This window comes from Vairimorpha necatrix, chromosome 3 (assembly GCF_036630325.1).
Source record: "Vairimorpha necatrix chromosome 3, complete sequence".
Taxonomy (NCBI): Eukaryota; Fungi; Microsporidia; family Nosematidae; genus Vairimorpha; species Vairimorpha necatrix.
In genome coordinates, this window is record NC_088818.1 from 399,648 (window position 1) to 421,451 (window position 21,804).

At 27.0% G+C, this 21,804-nt stretch overlaps 7 protein-coding genes across 9 annotated transcripts; 2 read left to right on the top strand and 5 right to left on the bottom strand.

Moving 5' to 3' along the window:
* Positions 1 to 144: 144 nt before the first annotated feature.
* Positions 145 to 915, bottom strand: VNE69_03119 (putative tRNA methyltransferase; the record flags this gene model as incomplete). Of its 2 annotated transcripts, XM_065472972.1 has the most annotated exons (2): positions 145 to 779; positions 843 to 915. In XM_065472972.1, 2 exons carry the CDS (start codon positions 913 to 915, stop codon positions 145 to 147), a joined length of 708 nt encoding a protein of 235 aa, XP_065329043.1. The 2 variants fall into 2 exon arrangements, with proteins under 2 accessions (XP_065329043.1, XP_065329044.1); XM_065472971.1 differs by lacking the exon at positions 843 to 915 and having other exon boundaries at positions 145 to 555.
* Positions 916 to 1,463: 548 nt separating this feature from the next.
* Positions 1,464 to 1,703, top strand: VNE69_03120 (protein transport protein YOS1; the record flags this gene model as incomplete). The annotated part of the gene is made up of 1 exon (XM_065472973.1): positions 1,464 to 1,703. The coding sequence occupies one exon, from the start codon at positions 1,464 to 1,466 to the stop codon at positions 1,701 to 1,703; it is 240 nt and encodes a 79-aa protein (XP_065329045.1).
* A 142-nt stretch (positions 1,704 to 1,845) lies between these two features.
* On the bottom strand, positions 1,846 to 3,156 carry VNE69_03121 (pyruvate kinase (KPYK); the record flags this gene model as incomplete). Its single annotated transcript, XM_065472974.1, has 1 exon — positions 1,846 to 3,156. One exon carries the CDS (start codon positions 3,154 to 3,156, stop codon positions 1,846 to 1,848), a length of 1,311 nt encoding a protein of 436 aa, XP_065329046.1.
* A 2,110-nt stretch (positions 3,157 to 5,266) lies between these two features.
* On the bottom strand, positions 5,267 to 5,785 carry VNE69_03122 (vesicle transport protein; the record flags this gene model as incomplete). The annotated part of the gene is made up of 1 exon (XM_065472975.1): positions 5,267 to 5,785. The coding sequence occupies one exon, from the start codon at positions 5,783 to 5,785 to the stop codon at positions 5,267 to 5,269; it is 519 nt and encodes a 172-aa protein (XP_065329047.1).
* Positions 5,786 to 7,987: 2,202 nt separating this feature from the next.
* Positions 7,988 to 8,734, bottom strand: VNE69_03123 (uncharacterized protein; the record flags this gene model as incomplete). Its single annotated transcript, XM_065472976.1, has 1 exon — positions 7,988 to 8,734. One exon carries the CDS (start codon positions 8,732 to 8,734, stop codon positions 7,988 to 7,990), a length of 747 nt encoding a protein of 248 aa, XP_065329048.1.
* A 1,716-nt stretch (positions 8,735 to 10,450) lies between these two features.
* Positions 10,451 to 12,682, top strand: VNE69_03124 (SANTA domain-containing protein; the record flags this gene model as incomplete). Its single annotated transcript, XM_065472977.1, has 1 exon — positions 10,451 to 12,682. One exon carries the CDS (start codon positions 10,451 to 10,453, stop codon positions 12,680 to 12,682), a length of 2,232 nt encoding a protein of 743 aa, XP_065329049.1.
* A 1,884-nt stretch (positions 12,683 to 14,566) lies between these two features.
* VNE69_03125 (uncharacterized protein) lies at positions 14,567 to 15,511 on the bottom strand (the record flags this gene model as incomplete). Of its 2 annotated transcripts, none has more annotated exons than XM_065472979.1 (1): positions 14,567 to 15,511. In XM_065472979.1, the coding sequence occupies one exon, from the start codon at positions 15,509 to 15,511 to the stop codon at positions 14,567 to 14,569; it is 945 nt and encodes a 314-aa protein (XP_065329050.1). The 2 variants fall into 2 exon arrangements, with proteins under 2 accessions (XP_065329050.1, XP_065329051.1); XM_065472978.1 differs by having other exon boundaries at positions 14,567 to 15,388.
* Between the last annotated feature and the right edge of the window lie 6,293 nt (positions 15,512 to 21,804).

A 21,804-nucleotide genomic window follows, 5' to 3' on the forward strand; every position in this document is an offset into this window, starting at 1 on the left:
TGAAAGACCCTTTAAAATAAATAGACCCTTTAAATTTAAAAAGCCTTTTAAAGGGGCCTCCTTTAAAATGAATAGACCCTTAAAATGAATAGACCCCTTTAAAATATAAAAACCCTTTAAAAGGGTCTAGTCTTTTATTTCTCCTTAGTTGGCCCTACGCTTGTCTATGGAGTCCTTGTAGGGTGGATTTATGGGCTGAGTGAGGGGCTTAAGTGTCATTTTCTCCACTAAATTTCTAGTCATGTCACTATCTGGTCCATCTCCACACCCAATAACTTCGAAATCTTCTACAGGAAAGCAGTCTCGTTGATGTTCATATTTCCCTTTACAATATATAAAACACTCTATAGAATTGTGTCTACTGGCCTTAGGCTTTAATACTCTTACTTCTTCATAATGCTTCTTAAACATACTCACTACATATTTAGTATATTTCCCTCTAAATATCTTGCCTATAAAACTCCCACCTATTTTACTAATCTTTAAAGATATTTCTAGTGCTTTAGAAACAAGTTGGTACTGGAAATATTCATCCACGTCGTGGATGCCTGTCATGTCGGGCGCCCCGTCACACAAACAGAGATCGACTTTCTCGTCTCCGAAATAGGCCAGAATTTTATCCACACAAGATTGTGTAGTAATATCTTCTTTAAGAATAAAGACATCTTCTATTGGCTCTATGTCTTGTAAATCGACAGTGACAATCTTCAACTTATTATTTCTTAATTTGTTCTGTTGACAATATTGAGACCAAGAGCCTGGGGCTCCACATAAATCAACTATATTTGATATATTGGAGAATATATCATAAGAGTCGTCTATGTGCTTCAATTTTTAGACACTTCTTGCTCTGTAGCCATTTTCTTTACTTAATTTGTAGTAAATGTCACTTTTGTCTTTACTCCGAGTCCCCATAGAAAAAAAGGGGGACAATAAGTATTATCTTAGTTCGGAAAAGAACTTTTTTTTAATTTTTTACCCTTCTCATGTTCTAAATAACTTCAGTCTATTTAGTATATTGATAATATCAAATCCAGATTTAAAAAATTGAAATTATAAGTGCGTATCTTTATGTTAATGCATTTTTAAAAAATTCTTATTTTTGAAAAACTTAGTTCCTAAATATCGCAAGAATTTGGGGTTGAAATTTATGTAACCCTTCCACATAATAAAATACATTTAAGCATCGAAAAATTATGAACAGAGTCTAAAAAATTTAACATAAAAAACATATATAAGTTATCCCATTTTTTGTTCAAATTTTTCTCGACTGAAATTTATACTACTTTAAATTGCGAATCGCACCTTTTCTTATGTAATTGAAAATGATCTATCAAACTGCATCGCGCTATTTGCTAGATATTTTTTAAACTGTGAAATACATTCGCTAATATTATTTTGTGTTTATATTATGCAATTTACTATTTATGTTTTGATTTCAAAATACTTGCTTTTTTGACCCCATGTTCGGCCTTTTTACTATGTTTTATGGCTTCATTTTACTGGCAAATTCTGTGGTCATTTTGGATGACAAAAGATTTCTCAGTAAAATCGGCCTGCCTTTAGGTCAGGAAAACAGGAGTCTCTTGGGCGAGAAAAGGCAGAAAGTGGTGGATATGATTAATGGAATAAGGACAGTATTAAGAATACCACTTATTATAGTGAATATAATATGTATAATATATGAATTACTACTTGGATAAAATAAATCTCTAAATAAAAAATATTATAGCATTTATTATACAATATAATTTAAACACGGACATTTGTTTCTAAAATATCGATAATTTACTATTGCACAAATACATGGCCTCAGTAGACTTTAGCCAAATACATTACGGTAATTCAATTTAATATGTTTATTGTTTGAAGATCCTCGGTCTCATTGTTAAATGAAAAATGCATAATCTTTTTATATCCATGTTCTTCTTTTAATTTCTTACCTATTTCTTCTACAGATTCCTCAGATTTCTGTAGCGGAATAATTCCTCTGTACAAATTTATAATTGAGAGAAATCTCCGATCTTCAGAAATTACATAAATATTTACTCCCAGTCTTTTATTATACAGTGACTTAATAATACTGTGACTACTAGTCTCAAGTATAATACAAGAATCAATTTGATTTATAAACGGGCACTTACTACATTTCTTTTTAGAGGCATGCTCTTCGGCATTTCTGATAATATTCTGCATAAATGCAGTGCATAAATATGGGAAATCCCCGACTGCTGTCTCTCCACTAAGCATTAATGAGTCATACTCGTCTAATACTGCATTTCCTATGTCACTTATCTCTGATCTTAAAGGTATAGTACTAGTAGTCATACTCTCCAACATTTGTGTAGCACAAATTACCGGCCTAAACTTCTCTCTACACTTCTTTACTAATGTTTTCATAACACCAAACATCTCAACAAACCCTGTCTCTACTCCCAAATCTCCTCTGGCTACCATAATCCCATCAGAATTATCAATTATATCATCAATATTCTCTACACCTTTAATAGCTTCTATCTTCGAATACACTGGTATATCACCACATAACTCTTTAATCTTTAATACATCTTCTTTATTTAATATAAAAGAACCAAATATCACATCTACTTGATTTCTAACACCAAATAAAATATCTTCTTTATCTATATCAATTAATCCCGAATTTTTAAATTTTATACCTGGAAAATTTACCTTTTTATTATTCTTTAACCTGTGACTATTTAACGCTTTAGCTTTTATATAATTAGTACTAACTTCTAAAATCTCTAGACTTAGAAATCCATCATCCAAAAAAAATTTCATACCTTTGTTCAAAATATTAAAATCTTCTATAGGTATAAAAATATCTTCTGTATCTTTTTTATTTGTAAATAATATAATATCATTGTCTTTGACATTCATTTCTGAAGATTTCGTAAGATTTATACGGAACTCTTGACCTTTTGTGTCAAGACAAATGGTAATTATAGTATTGGTTTTTTGACTGGCTTGCCTTAAATTGTCAATTAGAAGTTTGTGCTCTTGTTCTGTGCCATGTGAAAAATTCATACGGAAGATTGTTATGCCTTGGTTAATGAAAGATACAAGAGCCGGGATGTTATTGAGTTTTGGACTGAGAGTTATGATAATTTTTGTTAGATTGGGGATTTTGTTCATTAAGATATGAGTCAAGTTTGTTTATAAACATAGAAAAATGAAGAGACCAATGATAAACTTATTTGTCTATTATATTCATTGGTGATTGTGTAATCAAATAAATTTGACAAATAAGATAATCTATAGTATCATTAAAAAATATACTAGATTGACAAATGAGATCTTTTTAATAATATTTCAGATAGACAATAAAAAATTTTAAGGTAATAAATGCAAATAAAAACCAGACATTTAATAATTTTTTTATCAATTAAGTAAGTGGGTTGATACAATATGATTTGTTAAAGTCGTGATGTTTAATTGCTATGGGAATAGAGTTGCTACCTAAGTATTTTAATTGTCTTGGAATAGTTTTTTTCTCTTTTTGTAAAAATCTACTAATAGCATATTATATATCAACTGTGTCTGCAAAATTTGAAACGTTTTGATGCATTAGCATATAATTTTATGAAGTACAGATGTCAAGTATATCATGATCAAACGTCATAAGATTTGACATGTGCATCTTTAATTTTTAAATAACAAATACTAATATGTTAATCCCGAACAAAAAAAATTTTTACCTATAGCTATAAGGTAAATTTTCTTCAAGTTTAACCTTTTGCAAGAAGATTTGAAGTTTAGATATCTATGGGTCACGTTGTAATGTGATTTAATGTTAAGTACTTTGCAAATATTAATGTGTAAAAAATTTTGCCTACAATTTTCTACTTTTTTTTTAAAAAATTTTATAAAATTGGTCAATCATACATGACTTTTTATAAAATATAAAAAAATGTGAATTGCCTCTTTTCTTTTTACTTTTACGCATGCTTTTTTTTAGTCTTTTTATTCTGTATATTCTAATTTATACACTAATTTACATTTTTTTTTTGCTCTATTCTCTTGAATATTCTATTGATATATTGGACTCTAACTTGCATTGTAAAAAAATTCAGATCTACTAAACACATCTGGAGTTTTTTAGCTTATTTAGAAAATGTATAGATCATAAAGTCGTCTTTAACTTATATATGGGACAATCTCCGAGTCAGATAAATATGTATTAATAAAACATAAGCATACAATACTTATTAGAAAGAAGTTAGATAAAAACTCGCACGCCAAATAATAACAAATATTACAAAACAACAAGGACTATAGTATTCGTTTTCGTGATTTCTGAACAAACCACAAAGATATACGTTAAATACAAGTCTAGGAAAATCAACTTATATTATCATTAATCACCATAGACATACTATAACTTAATAAGCCCGGATAGCATAATCAAAGCATAAGTTTATTTAAAAACGAAAATTATCTCTGGAAATACTATCTCTGATGATTAAAAATTGTAAAGGGAGTTTTCGAAGGATTGCATTTTACAAAGATCACTAAAGATATTAATTGCCAGTTACTTATCGCTTTGTTTATGAATTTATTACAATGAATTTTATATCACAAATATTTTTTACAGAATTATTCTTCATTTATAATTAAAAATAATCAAATGAAGATGACTCGAATAAAAATTTAATGATTTGTTTATACCCGTACAAAAATTATTGGTTGAAAAAACAATATAACCTTATAATGTAATTTGTCATTGTAAATGTGAATATCATCAAAAACAATATGATCTAAATAAAAAAGCTTTTATTCAAAGTTTATATCTAACGTAATTAGACATGTTATGCAAAAATTTTTAATATCAATAAAAGTGCAAGTTTTTTTTATTGGATTTTAAAAACATTTAATTGGAATAAAACATGATATAAAGACATAACATAGCAAATTGTGGTATATTTCGTGAACGAGGCATCATTATATGGTGTCATTTATGTCTTACGCAACAAGTTCTTTGGTTCTAAATTTATCTTATACCCTTACTAAATTACTTAGGTCTAACAAAATGGACCTACGAATGCTTTCACTGTACAAAAGTCTAAATATAGACTTGTTATGTCTCTTTACATAATTATTTGAAGCAAGAACTGACTTATATTTTAAAAATAATTAGCGCGCATGGTCTAAATCTTTTTTACTTTATAACACAAAATAAAAATGATACATTGAACATGTAAATTTGCCAGTAAAATATATATATAAATTTACTGATAATAATTCTTTATTTTTTAAACACTAATGACATCATGCTCGATATTCCATGTGTTCCTCCAGGAATAAAAGTCAAAGCAAATACAATGAAAGAACTTATTTGCACTAAGCAGAAGAAGAAATTAATAAAATAATGTCCCATAGTCAATGTAGAATATATCGTAGTTATTGTACTTAAGATGAAGAAAGAGGTGTACATTCTCTTTTTCTCAGAGAATAAATTTGAGAGATAAGACCGGAAGCCCAAGATAAACCCAAACATAAAAAAGAATATGAAATTTGACAGAGCATAAGGAAAAGCGAATGACGCAGGATAAAACACAGCAGCAGGGACTTTCATCATGGCATATAAGAAAGAAAGGAGACCAATAGCAAAGAACACGACGAAGGCCATAACTCTCTGCATGAGAGTGAGACCAAAGTACTCAAGATCGTATTCCTTTTGCTTAAAGATTTGTTCATATCTTGGTGGTATTGTAAAGAATATTTGTTTCTCTTTGATTTTTAATGCTTCTTGTAATGGATCCATTTTTATGCCCTTGTTTATTTTTTTTTATTTTTATTCAAAAAAAGGAGAAATTTGTTTTAACTAAAAAACAAAGTAAATAAATTACTCCTTTAAATAAAAACAGTATATTAATATTTAAAAAAGGAGAACATATAAAGTTAAGATATATAAACATGCACACATTAAGTGCATGATATATTACATTTTGAATTAATATAAAAAAACATCATTTTTATCTTTGTTTTGAAACATAGTAAAACTGTTCTTTTGCTAATTTAAAACTTAAAGTTTCAAAATGTGAAGCTTAGAAATGTAAAATGTGCTTTCAAAATATTTTTTAAGTGCCAAATTTTATTATGGTAAATTGCATGTTATTATATTTAAAATTGTCTAAAAACTCAACGAGACAAATTTCAAAGATTTTTGAGTCATGTTTTTTTTGTAAACCTCTTTTCTCTTTCAGGGGTAAAAAAATAAAAAATGAATAAAGGAGAAGATAAAATTTGAAAGCAACTAAAATTTAATTCATATCAAGAAGATTTAAATAGACTTCAAATGCTCATTCATCAGCATATTTAACATTTATTGTTTTTTATTTTTATTGAAAATTTATAAAAAAAAAACGTCTTAAAAATAATGAATCGATGGATTAGAATGAAATCAGATTAATGATAAAACAAATGCTTCATTAATACGTACTACGAAGTCGTAAAAGAAAAAATAAAATTTAACATGTAATATATACAAAATTCGAGTCATGTTTAATTTTTTTCATTAGAGTCTAAATTTTTTTTCTATGTGCAAAACTGCAAATATGTGATTCTTAGTTGTACTAGAAAATTTTAACCTAAATATTTTTGAAGTTAAATTTATGTAAAAAAGTACAAAAAAATGATATTAAATAATTCATCACAGTTTAAAGAGCAAAATAATCTATTCTTATTCGAAAATACAATACAAAAAAAATGGCTAAAATCCATTCAAAATTACATTAATACATGAAAACTAAATATTTATGATCTATTGCTAAGTACAATATATAAAATTATTTCTATTTGCATTATTTTATACTCTTTATTGTACTTTTTATTTATCTAGACTTATGTATGTTTAATAAAAAAATTTTTATTTTAGCTCAGTATAAAAAGTAATCACACTTGTTTATAACTAGAATTATGTTTATAAGATATTGTAGTTTAGTGTCGGAATCAGTGGTGTTTACAAGCCCAACTATACGTATATTATGTTATCGAGATAAAAAACATAGGACTTATAATGCGATGCATTCATTTAACCACACAATATGATATTTTTATTTGTTTGTATTAAAACGTAAAATTACAATTTGAATGTTTTTTCCTCGCAAAATATTCAATCATAATCTATCAATGCTTTCACAGTTCCACATTTTTTAAAGATCGGAAGTAAAATGTACTTTGACAATTCTATGCAATTTATATTTGGCTACACACAGATCTATTCTATAATCTTGATAATTAATTCGTCAAAAATGAGACATTCACAAATTTATGCCACCTTAGCACAAAGCAGCGATTTATAAAAAATTTTTATGATATATACCTAGGTATAAGAACCTTCAAAACAAAAGTTTGCAAACTCCTACTGTAGATTTTCTTCAGGCCCTAAAAAATTTAATGAATAAATTATGTTTTTAGTCGGATTTTCACACACAAATTGCCATCAAGACGTAGTCATCATTATTGAACTACTATTTTTTAATTTTTTCTAAAACTTTTTGTTCTTTAAAAATATATTATTTTTGACAACATTAGATTTAAAAATTTACAAAAATTAATTGTATATCAGAATCAAATGATTGAAATATTTATTTTTTTTATAATGTGAGTTAAAAATTGTAATAGCATTTTTTGGTGCATTCTTATTTTTTTCCGATCATTAGAGGAGTAACTAATGGCATCCCCGACCCGCTTAATATTTATCTAATATATTTATTCTGCATAATTTTACATCTCTAGGCTCGTATATTATCAAGCTTTCTAGTGTCATTTTATAGATCGGATCGCAGAATCATATACAAAATACTTTTCAATATAAATATCACAAGATATGCTTGTAAAAAATATATCAATATAGTGTATGTTTTATCTAAGAATATTGTAAAAGGCGTCGTAAATATAATGAAAATTTTTTGTTAAATTTTATGCAAATTAAGATAAAATTTTTTATTCTACTATTCATATCTTAATCTACGCCTTCAAGTAATAAAGTAGCAATCTCACAACATTTTCTTAATGATTCCAATTCTTGATATAAATCGTATAATTTACCATAAATTTCGCGTAATAATTCTTTTTCGTCGTTTGTTAACATATTCACTTGTGCTTTATCTAAATATATTTCAAAACGTTTAAATTTTCCCAGTATATTAAACTCATAAAACAAGATATTTAATCTTTTGGGTATATTCTTAAATATATAAATATATTCAGCGATTGAATATGGAGTATTTTTTATATGAGGAGGCATTTTTCTTATATAGTCGAAGCAATAAACAAAAAATTGCAATTTTTCATTAAACATTTTTTTTAACTTATCGTCTAGCGAACTTTTTGCGAAAAGATGTTTTATTTTATCTAATTGCGTTTTCATGCCAAAACTAAAACTGTTGAAAATTCTTTTTATTTGATTTTCAACATTCTTGAAATCTATTTCTTTATCTGTATTTGATAGTGGATGAATGATAGCTTTCCCGATTAATTCTTTACTATCTTCTTCCTTCCACGCTTCAATTTTATTTTGTATAATTTCTAATGTCATTTTATCAATTGTATCTTTAATCTTAAAAAATTCCTCAAGCCGCGTATTTGGATTCTCGCTTAAGTTGTATGCAAATGATGTAGAATCAGCATTATATTGCAAATTTTCTGTTCTATTTATATATCTTTTTGTCGTTTTTAGTCTTGTTGAAAATGGTTGAGCAATTTCCAATCTTTTTTTCTTTTTTAATACAAAATTTTTATCGTCTATATTTGAGTTTATCTCATTTTGAATGTTTTGTGATAAAACATTAGATTGCAATGTATTTGATTCGTATGATTGATTTATATTTTCAATACATACTATTAGATAAAAATATATAAACATAATGGGATTATTAAAAAAAATTATAGGAGTGAAAAAAAAAGAATATAGGAGTGAAAGGAAAGAATATAGGAGAGAAAAAAACAAAAAAAGCAAATGTAATTCTTATTGGTTTAAAAATTGACATATAAATGCTACTCGACGTGTTACACACGCTATTATTAAGACTGAACATAAAATAAGACACAATTGATAATGATCTAAAACCGGTCTGTTTTAGATCCAGACTAAAACTATTTAAGAAATTTTAAATAGATAAAATATGACAATCAAAATAGTTTTTCTTCAGAAAGAAAGCCTTCTACATACCTCAGCTCTCCTTTTAGTAACATATGAAATTATTCCTTTTTTAATTTTCCGTTTTTTGAGAGATTTTCTAAATAAAAAAAAATTTGTTCATCATAAAATTTATTTTTAAAAATATTTAATAGCATTTAAATTTTATAACCGTTATTATGTCCTTTGGATAGTTTTTAAGTATGTCAAGTATAAGTGAATTTTATTTTTTTAGATTTTCCAATTTTAGGCGTTCAATCGCATTTGGAATATTTTTTTTTAGTAGATTAAATATAATAAGACACAAAACATATTTTTAACTTAGGTGTAAAATTGCTTTTTTTGATGTCTAAAGAACAAAGTATACATAATCAAATTTTTCAAATTGTTCTGGTAAGGTCCATATTTAATAGAACATTAAAAAAAATAAATTTTTTTTTGGCGACTATTAATAATTTAAAAGGGGAAATTTTGATTAAAATTTACATAATATATGTTAATAGCGCATGATTTCTTGTTTTAAAAACGAAAATCTCATTGATTTTTAAATATATTGATAAAATTCTCATCCGGGTACAAAAAAATTAAAAGAAGAAAATATGATTTTTTAAGCAAAGAAATTACTTTTTAAAGTGTGTATATTTAGAGATAAATTATATTCGCCTGATTACATGAATGATGACTAAATTTAATTTAAAAAAAGTATTTTTATTTTACCTTAGTAAAATTAAATATAGTTGATACATTTTATTCATAAATAATATGTGGTTTTTTTAGTTATCATCAATTATGCATAAAATCTCAATTTTTATAAAGATGCAAATTTTTAATGTGACGAAACTTGTTCGTAAAAGTATTTTCTTTTAGTTGTTTATGACTTTTTTTCTTTTTCCCGTTTTTAACTTTGAATCATAAGAAGCAAAGTATAAAATAAAGCATTCTTTATGCACAAAAGGATGTAAAGTAATTTGCCTCTTGGAATTTATAAATGTGTTAATTATTTAATTATATTATCATGAATATTTAATAATTTGTTTGTCAAAAAAGATAAATTTTTATGATCTAAGATGACGTTGCGATGATGATCATAAACATAATATCAATAAGATACTTGATACATTTTTAAATTTATTAAACTCATTCATAATTAAATAAAGTTTACCTTTTTAAAATATAAATATAATTTTTTTTTACATAAATAATGAACATTATTATTAATTTTGATCACTTGCCAGTATCTTTTTTCATAATCTTGTTATTTTAATTTTCTTTTTTTTTGACCCCACGATGAATCAAAAAGAAGACATTTTAAGAACAAAAGAATTTGAAAATCTAAAAGACTACACAATATTCAAGAAAAGAACTCCTAGATTAAAAAGATACACAAGAAATGATAAGAAAAGACTTAGTAGATGGTATATAAGCTTCGTCAAGAATAATAACCCTCGTATTAAATATAAATATTGGATAAGTATCAATGGATACTTAGACGACAATAATTTGATACAAAGCTCGCCCATTTTGAATATTCAGGGATCTTTGGTTGTAGTCACAGCCAACTCGCTTTATTTCTTAAAAGGGAATAGTGAAATAATAAGAAATCCGCCTCATTCTAGATTTGAGATTACTGAATTGTCTAAGTTTAGTAAAGGCTTCCCTAATGACTGGGAGGAAATAATTATAAGACAACTTACAGAGATATTTGGGGCTGAGAAGCTTAAGACTAGTGATTTAGATGGAGATATGGTATTGACACCCTTTGATAAGTTATATAATAAGATATTTAGTAACGAAGAGGAGGAAAATATACAATTGTCAAATGCTCAATCAGGCGATGAAAACATAGAAGAAAATTATTTAGCTGATCAAGAACAATCAGAAGAAAATGATATAGAAGAAACTGAAAATAAGTCTGAAGAATCTGAAAATATATCAGAAGAGTTTGATCTAGAAGAAAATAAAAATATATCAGAAGACGACGACACAGAAGAAAATAAAAATATATCAGAAGACGACGACACAGAAGAAAATAAAAATATTTCAGAAGACGACGAAACAGAAGAAAATAAAAATATTTCAGAAGACGACGAAACAGAAGAAAATAAAAATATCTCAGAAGAGTCTGATCTAGAAGAAAATGTTTTATTAGAAGTTAAAAATAACTTAGAAGATAAAGGTAATCTTTCTATAAGAAGTCAAATTACACAGGCAACATTAAAAAGCCAAACAAAAGAGGAAGATAGCGAAGACATAGAAATAGTGTCAAGTTCTTTCCGTTTTGACAAGTCACAAAACAAAGAAAGTAAATTTAAGGGAGCCTTTGAAAAGGAAAATACATTTGACATGACATATGATAAAGGAAAGCTTGTTGACAGTCCCTATGAGCACATTTTTCTAGAAGATAATATTGAAGAAATAATCAAAATAGAAGAAAAATCTAAAACAAAAGAAGAATCTGATTTAGAAATTTGTATTTTAAACACAAAAGAAGAAGACAATTTTGATAGAAAGTTCAAATCTAATGACTCTGAAAAATCTGCAGAAGATATTCAAAAATCAATAAAGAAAACTGCAGAATCCTTTCAAAGCGCAATAAATAACATTAATGAGCAAAACAGTGCACCACCTCAAAGAAACTATAAAACAAACACAGACTTCTTCATAGACAGTAGTTTCCACACCGAAGAAACACTTTCTTCGGGTATAAAACTCGAAGATATCGAAGATAAAGATTGTCTACAGGACTCAAAAATAATTGAAAGCATTTTAAGCCTAGGAAGTATATTGGAAAATGGGACATTTACTCCAAATGACTCAGATAAAGTGAATTTGTCACTGACAAAAAGAAAGAAAAAAGAAGAAAAAGGTCAAAAAAAGAAAAGTAAAGACTCGGTGATCTCTGAATACACTAGTGTGCAGAGTGAAGGGAAATCTAACAAGTCCCTACTAGAACAAATTATGAATAGTAGAATAAGCCGACCATATTCGTACGAAGAAGTAAGCAATAAAGAGAAGATTTCATTAATACAGAAAAATGAAGAAAATAAGACACAAGTGGAGGAAAGACAAAAACATAATGAGATAGAAATATTAAAAGGACCGAGTATCATTAATGAACAGCAAGAAAAAGAACCAAGTATAATAAATGAGGACAAAAAAGTAAAAGAAGAAATTGAGCAGAAGCGAGTAAATGTAGAGCCAAATATTTCAAAGGAGGAAGCAAAGGAAGAAATTGACCAAGATACTGTAAATGAATTGATAAAAATAGAAAACCTGAAAAAATTATACAAACAAAATGCAATTATACAAAATCAAGAGTTAGAAAATAAACTCAATCAAGTTCTTTATGAAGACAGTGAGGAGACAAGGGAGAATAAATCTTTGTTTGTAGAAAGTAAAAATGTGCCCACGGGAGAAGTCGAAGGCAACGCTACATCTTCAAGTCTGAATACTCGCAAAATAAAAAAGAAGAAAGGAATGCGCATGCCAAGCCAGGGCAAAAATAAAAAGAAAATGTAAAGACAAGGTTAAAAAACATTGTAAAATATTATTATGTAAAATACAAGATCTTATCTAAAAATATATAATAAAAGATTTTAAGAATTTTATATAGGGTTTATTTATATTTAGTTAATTTTAAGATATTTATATTTACGGTTCGTCTACTAATATACAAGGTATTTTTAGGTACTGTGGTATTATTAATGATTTATACTTACTAACATTCCCGCGATTTTGAACAATTTCGTCTCAGTAAGTGCACTTATGTCATCTTCTACGGTGTATCCCTTGTTATATTTTTTTCTTCAAATAAAAAAAAATCTAATGTCTACCTTTTCACATTACAACGAATCTATGATTCAAGAAAATTCTTAATGTTTGTTTCCCGATTTACCTTATGTGATATTTAGTCGCCACAATAAAACTATTTCTGTAACGACTTGTAGACTAATTAGAAAAAAAATATGTTTTTAGTTTTTTTATTTGTATATGCAAATTGATCCTGTTTGTATTAAACTTCTACTATTAATGTTTCTCATTTATTTTGTCGAACACAAAAATATCAGGTTTATTATAATTTATTTCTATATGTTCTCGTATTCAAGCTCGAACTTTTTCATAATCTCATATGCTGTGTTTACGTATTTTTTTGACTTATTGAAGCCAAATTTAGCACATAATGAAAACGATTAGATTATATCATCCCGTTGTGTTTTTTTTTATAAATCAAAATCTAACGTTCGATCACACTTAATAATAAAAAAATCATAGACTTCTTAAGAAATCCACAGGGAAACATTTATCCCAACGTCTTGATATATATATATTTCTATTTTTTACAACTGATGATTGCTTCGGATCTAGCATATTTGTTACCATTGATAAAAAGAAGAAGAAAACAATTAGCTTAAAACCTTTTTTTAACTTGAAACAACTTTATACGGTAGGTTCATAATTTAATTTAGCAAACCGCCGTCTTTCAGGCGACTTTAGCCTACTTTAGATTAGTTTACCTAAAAAAGCTAAACTTTTTTAAAAAAAAGTGTTAATTTGTAGTGAAAAGATTGCTATTGTGTTAATTATAAAACTATATAGTTTACAAAACTTATAATATTTTCCAGATTTATTCTCAAACTATACAATTATCCTCTTAAAAACTGGCATTCTTGAGAATTAGAAGTAAATTCGCTAAAAGTTAGTCTTATATAATATAATATATATTATATATACATTTGAGAAATCAAATATTTCGAAAAGAAAGCCCGCAAAATGTATTCTAGGATACCGACTTTATTGCTATGACATTATACAGTGATATTTAAGTTTATAATTTATTGCATATAATGTCATCCTTAAAAATGTTCTGAATTAAAGTTTTTCAATATAAAGATAGACTCTTACCTCATATGCAATTGTACCCATATATTACACAAAAAAAAGTTTCTACTAATTGTTCTTAAAAATGATTAATTATTTACAATTTCACTAAAAAAACAACGTACAGAATTTTTTTTAGGATACAAATATACTTTATTTAAAATGTGACTTTAATTTATATTAAACATTATAACTGCCTGTCTATTTTTTTTTATTCTATCTATCTAAAATTTGATATAATAGCCTTATGCTTTGTTTTTTGCAAAAACTGCTCTATATTTGTTGTATCATTGCATTTGCATAAATACGTATCCTATGCACCCTATTGATCAAACTTCTTAAGTAAGCTTATATTTCTGGGGTGTAAACCACTATACAAAAAAAAACATTCTAGTTTATATTGTTCAAAAGATAATTTCAATTTCTACATGTTTTTTTTTTGAATATTGATACTTGTTTTATATATTATATTTCAAATATCTTATAAGAGTTTTAGACATATAAAAATATTTTTTACTTTAATTTTTATTTATAAGCTAGTCGAAGCTTTTCAAGTGCCGAAACAGCAATCATACAATTTGTACTTAATGAGGGCAAATCTCTGTGTAATGTTTTTATTTTATCATTAACTTTGCTTAGTGGGTTTTTTTCATTTTCGGTCAGCTGATTATTGCATGCTTTGTCTATATTTTGCATAAAATGATTAAACTTCTGTATTATGTTGCCATAGTCATACAAGATATTTAGTCTAAGTGGTATATTTCTATATTTATAAATAAATCTTGCACTGTTTGATCTAAATCTTACATTATGAGGAGGCATCTTTATTATACATGCAAAGCAATGCTCAAAAAAAAGCATTTGTTCTTGTAATCCATTTTTGGATCTTTCATTTATTTCAATTTTTTCTATTAAATTATTAATTTTAGTCAATTGCGGGCTTAAATCCAAAGTAAAACTGTAAAAATAACCGTTTATTATATTTTTTGTGCTAATAAAATCTGTAGTTTCTTTTGTGGTTTTTTCGCAATTTATTTTAATAGTTTCAAATATCAGTTTTTCATCATCAAAATCCCATTGTTTAGTTTGTTCTTGTATCATTTCTAATGCCAATTTATGAAAGGTACCATATGTCTGATCGTTTTCATTATTTTTATTTTGATTTGTTTTTTCGTGTTGTAAACTTGGATTTTCACATAACCGCTTAGGACACGAATTATATTCATCATTAGATTGTGTATATGCTTCTTTTAATGTATATATTGTTGTCGGTGTTAGTTTGGGTGAAAGGGTTTCCCAATTTTCTGATCTTTTTCTTTTTTTTATATGAAGATTGATATCATTCATATTTGTACTATAGATTCTTTTATCTTGATTATCTTGTGATATGATGTTCGCTTTTAATGTCTTTAATTCTTTTGGATGAAACAATGATTCAGTACATATTATTGGATAAAAATAATAAAGCATATGGGGCCATAGTTTTTTTTACAAATAAAAAGTAAAATAATGTAGTGTACTTAAAATATTTATTTGTAAGATATTATTTTCATTTTAATCTTAAAGTATTGTCACAGACATCACAAAGAAAGGGAAGAGGGCTTCAAATGTTATTTTTTATGGAGGACCTTGAGCTTATCTTCTCAACGGTTAAAGGGCAGTCTGGTGGCCAAAAATCCCTTAAAAGGAATTTTTAAAAAAATCACCCCAAAAATGAAAAGTCAAGAGGAAGAAAAATAAAAACTTAAAAATCATTTTAATAATTTTTTCAAACAAATCCCCTTCAAAATTTCTTCTAAGCATAAATCTTACCAAAGAACTCTTTATTAATTTTTTTGTTCTATGCCTTATGGAAGTTTCACTTTTAACAGCACTCCAATTACCTTCGATAGTATTTGTATGGCATGAATTATTTTTATTAACAAATTCTTTTGAATGATTAACCGTCTTATGTTGTTGAAAAATTAAACACATTCTAGAATATGAAGAGAAGCAATCACTATGTATGATAGATTCTGGGTGAACATATTTAATTAAAAGTTCTTCTAGTGTAGAAGCTCTTCTATTATCAACAGGAACAAACACAATTTTCCTTTGAGGTGTTCTTTCTACAATCCCGAAAATCCAAACTCCTTCTACTCTATGGCCTCTATGGTATTTTACTTTACCAAACTTACTTTCATCTATTTCCACAACAATCCCAGGTCCTCATATTATACCTGTTTCAACGTAAACAGAATTTTCGATGGAATTTACTGTTTAAGTTATGATTTTTCTTACACTTTTAATGCTAATTCCAAGAAATTCCGCAATAGCTTTATACTTTACATTAACTGACCATAATTTAATAATTAATAACATAGTATTAATTCCAAGCTTGTTATTGTAGAATGGAGTGTTTTTTAATAAAGACCATTTACTTCTACATTTAGACCAAGTACATCTAAAAATAAAATTTTCATTATATTTTTTACTTGAAGAACCACATTTTATACATATTTTGCTTGTTTTTTCAATGTATTTTAAAAAAATTTCAAAAAGTTTTTCCTCTTGACTTTTCATTTTTGGGGTGATTTTTTTAAAAATTCCTTTTAAGGGATTTTTGGCCACCAGACTGCCATAGCTCCCTTCTCAACAACCACTGGCATGCATTAAAGAACTTATTGACAGCCATTAAATGAGAATTTTTTTAGAATCTCATGATTTGTATATTTATTCTGCATCTAAAATATACTGTGTAATACTAATGATAATAAAAAAAAAATGAAAAATGATTCAAATTATTTCAAAAAATACTGATTTTGATTTCATAAAAAGATTTAGTACGAAAAAGTAAAAAATATTCTAATGAAAGTTGAGAAGCTTCGGCCTATGGAAGATAATGTCGATACATTAGCTTTTATAAAATTTGAAAATTACTTGTTTCCAAGTATTGTAAAAATTTTGATGATTATTTTAAATAATTGAAATACATTCTTTTGGATTCATAGTATAATTTTTAGAATTTTGAAATAAAATTTAAGCCAATCGATAAACTTTAATGTTGATATAACTTTGTAAAAACAAATCATGATGAAATATGAAAATTTTTATATTCTAAAAATCCAAATAGTCATAGAAATCGGACAATACATATAAATTGAAACCTTTATGGCGTTTTTTTGATTTATCGAAAAAGAAAAATATCTCGTGATACTAATTTGTTTAATTTGTTGTTACGTTGGTCATGACACGGAAAAGACAAGTAATCATCAAAGACCATAAATCTAACAGATAGCAGCGCCTCAATCAAAAGATTTTTTTTTTCTTGCAAGTAAGAGGTAGGGAGAAACCTTACATAGGGACCAGAGGGATTTGGGTGTGATCCTCATCCAACTGGTACTGTGAGATTCTTACTCACTAAAACTCCCTCCATACACTTGCCGGTGCAGCAAGCTCCGCCGTATCCATTGGACTTTGGCTCCAGGAGAACACTTTCCATTTATACCTCAAATCGCGTCCAGAGTGACCTCACAGCGGATATACTTAACGGGCATGGTTATCTATAACCCGAGGAGAGACATCATCGTACTGACTCAAAGGTCCCTACAATCATCCGTATTGCACACACGGCTCCTTACACGACCACATCCCCAGCCCGGCGTTTTTATTGGGCTGCGTTGACCACCAGTCTCCCACTAGTTTCGGCCACCGTGTTACAGAATCATGTAGGATAGGGTCCACGAGACCTTCTATTGCCCTACTTCGTCTAGTCTCTTAGTTAGCTCTAGGATCCCACTCTAGAGTGCACCAGCCATGGGCTCCAACTAGGCCGTACCCATTAGATACTTTTATGTATCATTAAGTCACCAAAGGGCGATACTGCTTTTTGGCCTTGAGGTGCGTTTCTACACTAGATGCTAATCCCCTTGTGGCTGGACACACACAAGTTTCATTGAATCAACTTAATGATTATCGTGGACATTTTCATCATCTGAGTTGTTCCAACTGCATCATAGAAAGTAGAAACAATTTTGGTGCCCCTGGGAATCGAACCCAGCTATTGCTCAATGGAAGCATAGCATTCTACCACTGTGCTAAGGGCACCTCTCAATCAAAAGATATATGAGAACATCATTGATGGTGTTTTTTCACATAAATAGTAAAATGATATTTCTCATTGATTGTATAAATTCTAAGAAAAACAATATGTTTTGTTTATATATGAACTTTTATTATATGTATGATAGCCCAGTTCTCTTTTGTGCATCTCCAAGAGATATACTGAACCAACAAAAACGATAAAATTTGACGATCGAACTAGAGGACTAATAAACTGATTTTTGTTGGCGACATTCTTAATTCTAGGCCATGTTGTTTTCCTAGGCTATCTGTTTATATACATTTGCAAAAGCTAGGAAAAATTTATTTAATTTTAATTTAGGTCAAATACGACTATTTTTTTCATAATTATATTTACTATCAAAAAAGCAACCTATACATTGTAAAAAAATTATTGTATGCTTTCACAATTTTTAGAGAATTCGAATTTTGTGCATGTACCCTCGTTGCAAAATTTATAAAATCTTAAAAAATGTTATAAATTACCTAAGACCATTTAAGATGCATAAAACTCCTGTTGTAGGATGAATTTAATATTCCCAATATTTGTAAATATACTTACATGACTAAAAAACACTAAATACTCATAAAATCCGTAATGCAAGTTTATAACATTTGATGTTGCGTAATGAGATACTTATTTCCTAGGCCAATGACTAACAAATCTTCTATTCCAATTAGTTTTTTAAGGTCTTTTATCAATTTGCGTATCACAAAAAGCTGCAATAAAATATATTATATTCAAATTATAAGCACTTTCTAAGGTTAATCCAGCCCAACTTATATTTCTGCTGTATTAAAAAAACGATAAAAAAGATGAAAATCCTATCAAAACTAACAAATCTAGATGAATTTTTCTGAAATACATAGAACCCCCGCCGTAAATACAATCTAAAAATCTTTTGTCTTGTGATTCTTAAATAAAATAAAAAATACTAGTTTGTTTACGCTAAAAATAAAGTTTCTTTGTTTTAATTCCCTCATAAGATATCATTACACCAACGTTTTTATATTGTTTTCGATTTTATTTACGAAAATTTTGAATATTCTATGGTATATTGTTTACATTTCTATGATATTTACATGTTTTAAAATGCCAACACGCTTTGTGTGCTTGCATAAATACATATAAAAGACAAAAAAAATTAATCACTCTTAATGATATGTGTTAAAAAAATTTCTTAAAATTCGGTGCAGTATGCCTAGATATATTCGACTTGTCATAAATTAGTTATAATTAAACTATGTCTTTTACGTCTATAGTTCTATTTTTACTTTCATATAAATGTCACAAGAACATCATTAATTTAAAAAAAAATATTTAACATTTTCATGGGCCAATGATAATTTAAATACTCATGTTTTTAATATTTCTCCGTTTTAATCAATCTATTAAAAATTTAAAATGAAATTTTTTGCAATACCCTAATCTGTTTTGATTAAATGGATCATTGCAATCCAGTATGTTTCGTTTGATATCTGATTTTTCCTCTATAAAATACTTTATAAAAACATTCTGTAATCTATGCCTAGCAGAATTAGCATGAAAAATATTTACTTAGCTTTTCAAACTATGATTTAATGTTAATATATATAAAATTAAAAAGGTATTTTTTATTTTCATATTTTATACTAAGCATTAATGGCTTCACACAACAATCAAATATTTTATGCCCGATTAATTTTGCCTTTTAGTTATAAGTAATATTTTACTTTTGCTTCTCGAAGTGTTTTTTTATTATCAGTCAATATATTTACACGTTTGAATCCTAATTATATATAAATTTTGCTCTAAATCGAATTTATTTGCACAACTTTTATCTTTGCAAAATTAATATGTATTAAATCAATTTCCGAATTGATTTTCAATGTTTCATATTTAAAGATTCAATTTCAAAATATAATAGAAAATGCAAAAATTAAAAAAATTTACTATATTTTATTAGAATCAACATTTTATATAAATTTTTCAAATTTATACATATAATATCTGATAACCCCCGTAAAGTGCTTTTAATCCTTTTTTAATATTTTAGTTATTAAAACTTTTCTTAAATTTTAATCACACCACGTAAATATTTTTGATTCGTAGTAATTCATTCTTTTAGACCATTTTAATATCTGTGTTTGGACAATGCAATTAAGATTGATTATTCGTATCATTTATATCATTTTTTTTGATAAATTGATTGGTTAATTTGAAAATTCGAATAGTAGGATACACTCTTAACACATTAATTATATTTATTAGTAGATTCAGATATCACTTGCATAGAATAGTTACTTTCATTATTCTTTAAACTAGATAAATGCATCAAATTTATTAATCTTTATTCTTCTTAAAAAAAAATTAATATGATCTATTGCCCGTTGATTACGATTGTGTTCTGGTTTTAATTTTTAAATAATTCGCTATTAATAAATCCAGCCTACAATATTCAAGTGTTTATAACTACATAAAACAATTATACATCATATGAATAATAGTTTTCAATACAAATACATAAATTTAAAAAAATATAGAAATTAAAAGCAAAAAAAAACGAGGGATAATATTTATTGATGTTTATTTTAAATCTGCACTAAGTTTTAACAAGTACATTTTTAAAAATATCTACTAGAATAGGTACTTGTAAGAAAAAATTACAAGCATTTTATGATTCATCAAGAACCGACTTTAGCCATTTATCACTCTAATTGTTACTATTATAAAGGTATGCCTGAATAGACCAAAAATGGTTGTCCACGGCGATTTCTATAAGATTCGTGGTCTATCATCTTCAAATTTTTTGAATTTAAGAATTTATGAGAGACATGTATTATATGCCAGAGAAATATTAAGTCGTTATTTAAAAAAATAAAATTCCATATGAGGCATAAAGGCCATTTAATTTTTTATATAAGATACCCTTTACCGGGCATGATAGACTACAGAATATAAATAGAAAAGATTATAATCCATTTTATAAAATTTATAACCGCAACAAAAAGTTTTTTACGAGACAAAATCAATACAGTAGACAGAAAGAAAGCATTTCGTTGAAGCATCAATGTATGAGTCAAAAAAATTAATTCCGCGTCACACAACTGCTTCTGTGCGATAATTAAATTGTGATAAGAACCAAGACTCTTCAAATCATTCCAGGTGGAATATAAATATAATCAATTTGGTTCACTATCGCTACATGGACTGATTCGCAATGATAAATTGTATTTACATTATTCTCTTAAAAAATAAATTTTTTTCATACAAAAAAGGCATTTGAATTAAGGTCATCAAAATGCAAAAAAGATGTACGAAAACATAGAATGTTCATTTCTGTTTTTTTTAATGTCTAAAGGCCCTTGTATATTGATATAAATTTAATACTACATGCATTTAATTGTCTTTTATTGTATATCTTCTCAGGGATAAATATGATTTATTTTTGTATAATTTTTTACTTACTAATTACTTTTCACAAGATGCACCCACAATCTCTTTTGACAGTTTCCGTAACTCCTTCTGAAGTCAATACATTGGGTTCTTGAATTTTCCTCCTAGTTCATTATTAAGCCTATGTCTGATTGAAATAGTTAGGCTTTTCAAAATCATTTACAGAACTCTTGTCTGTATATATGCGTTCTTTCTGGTTATAATTGAAGCTTTTTAATATGCACGT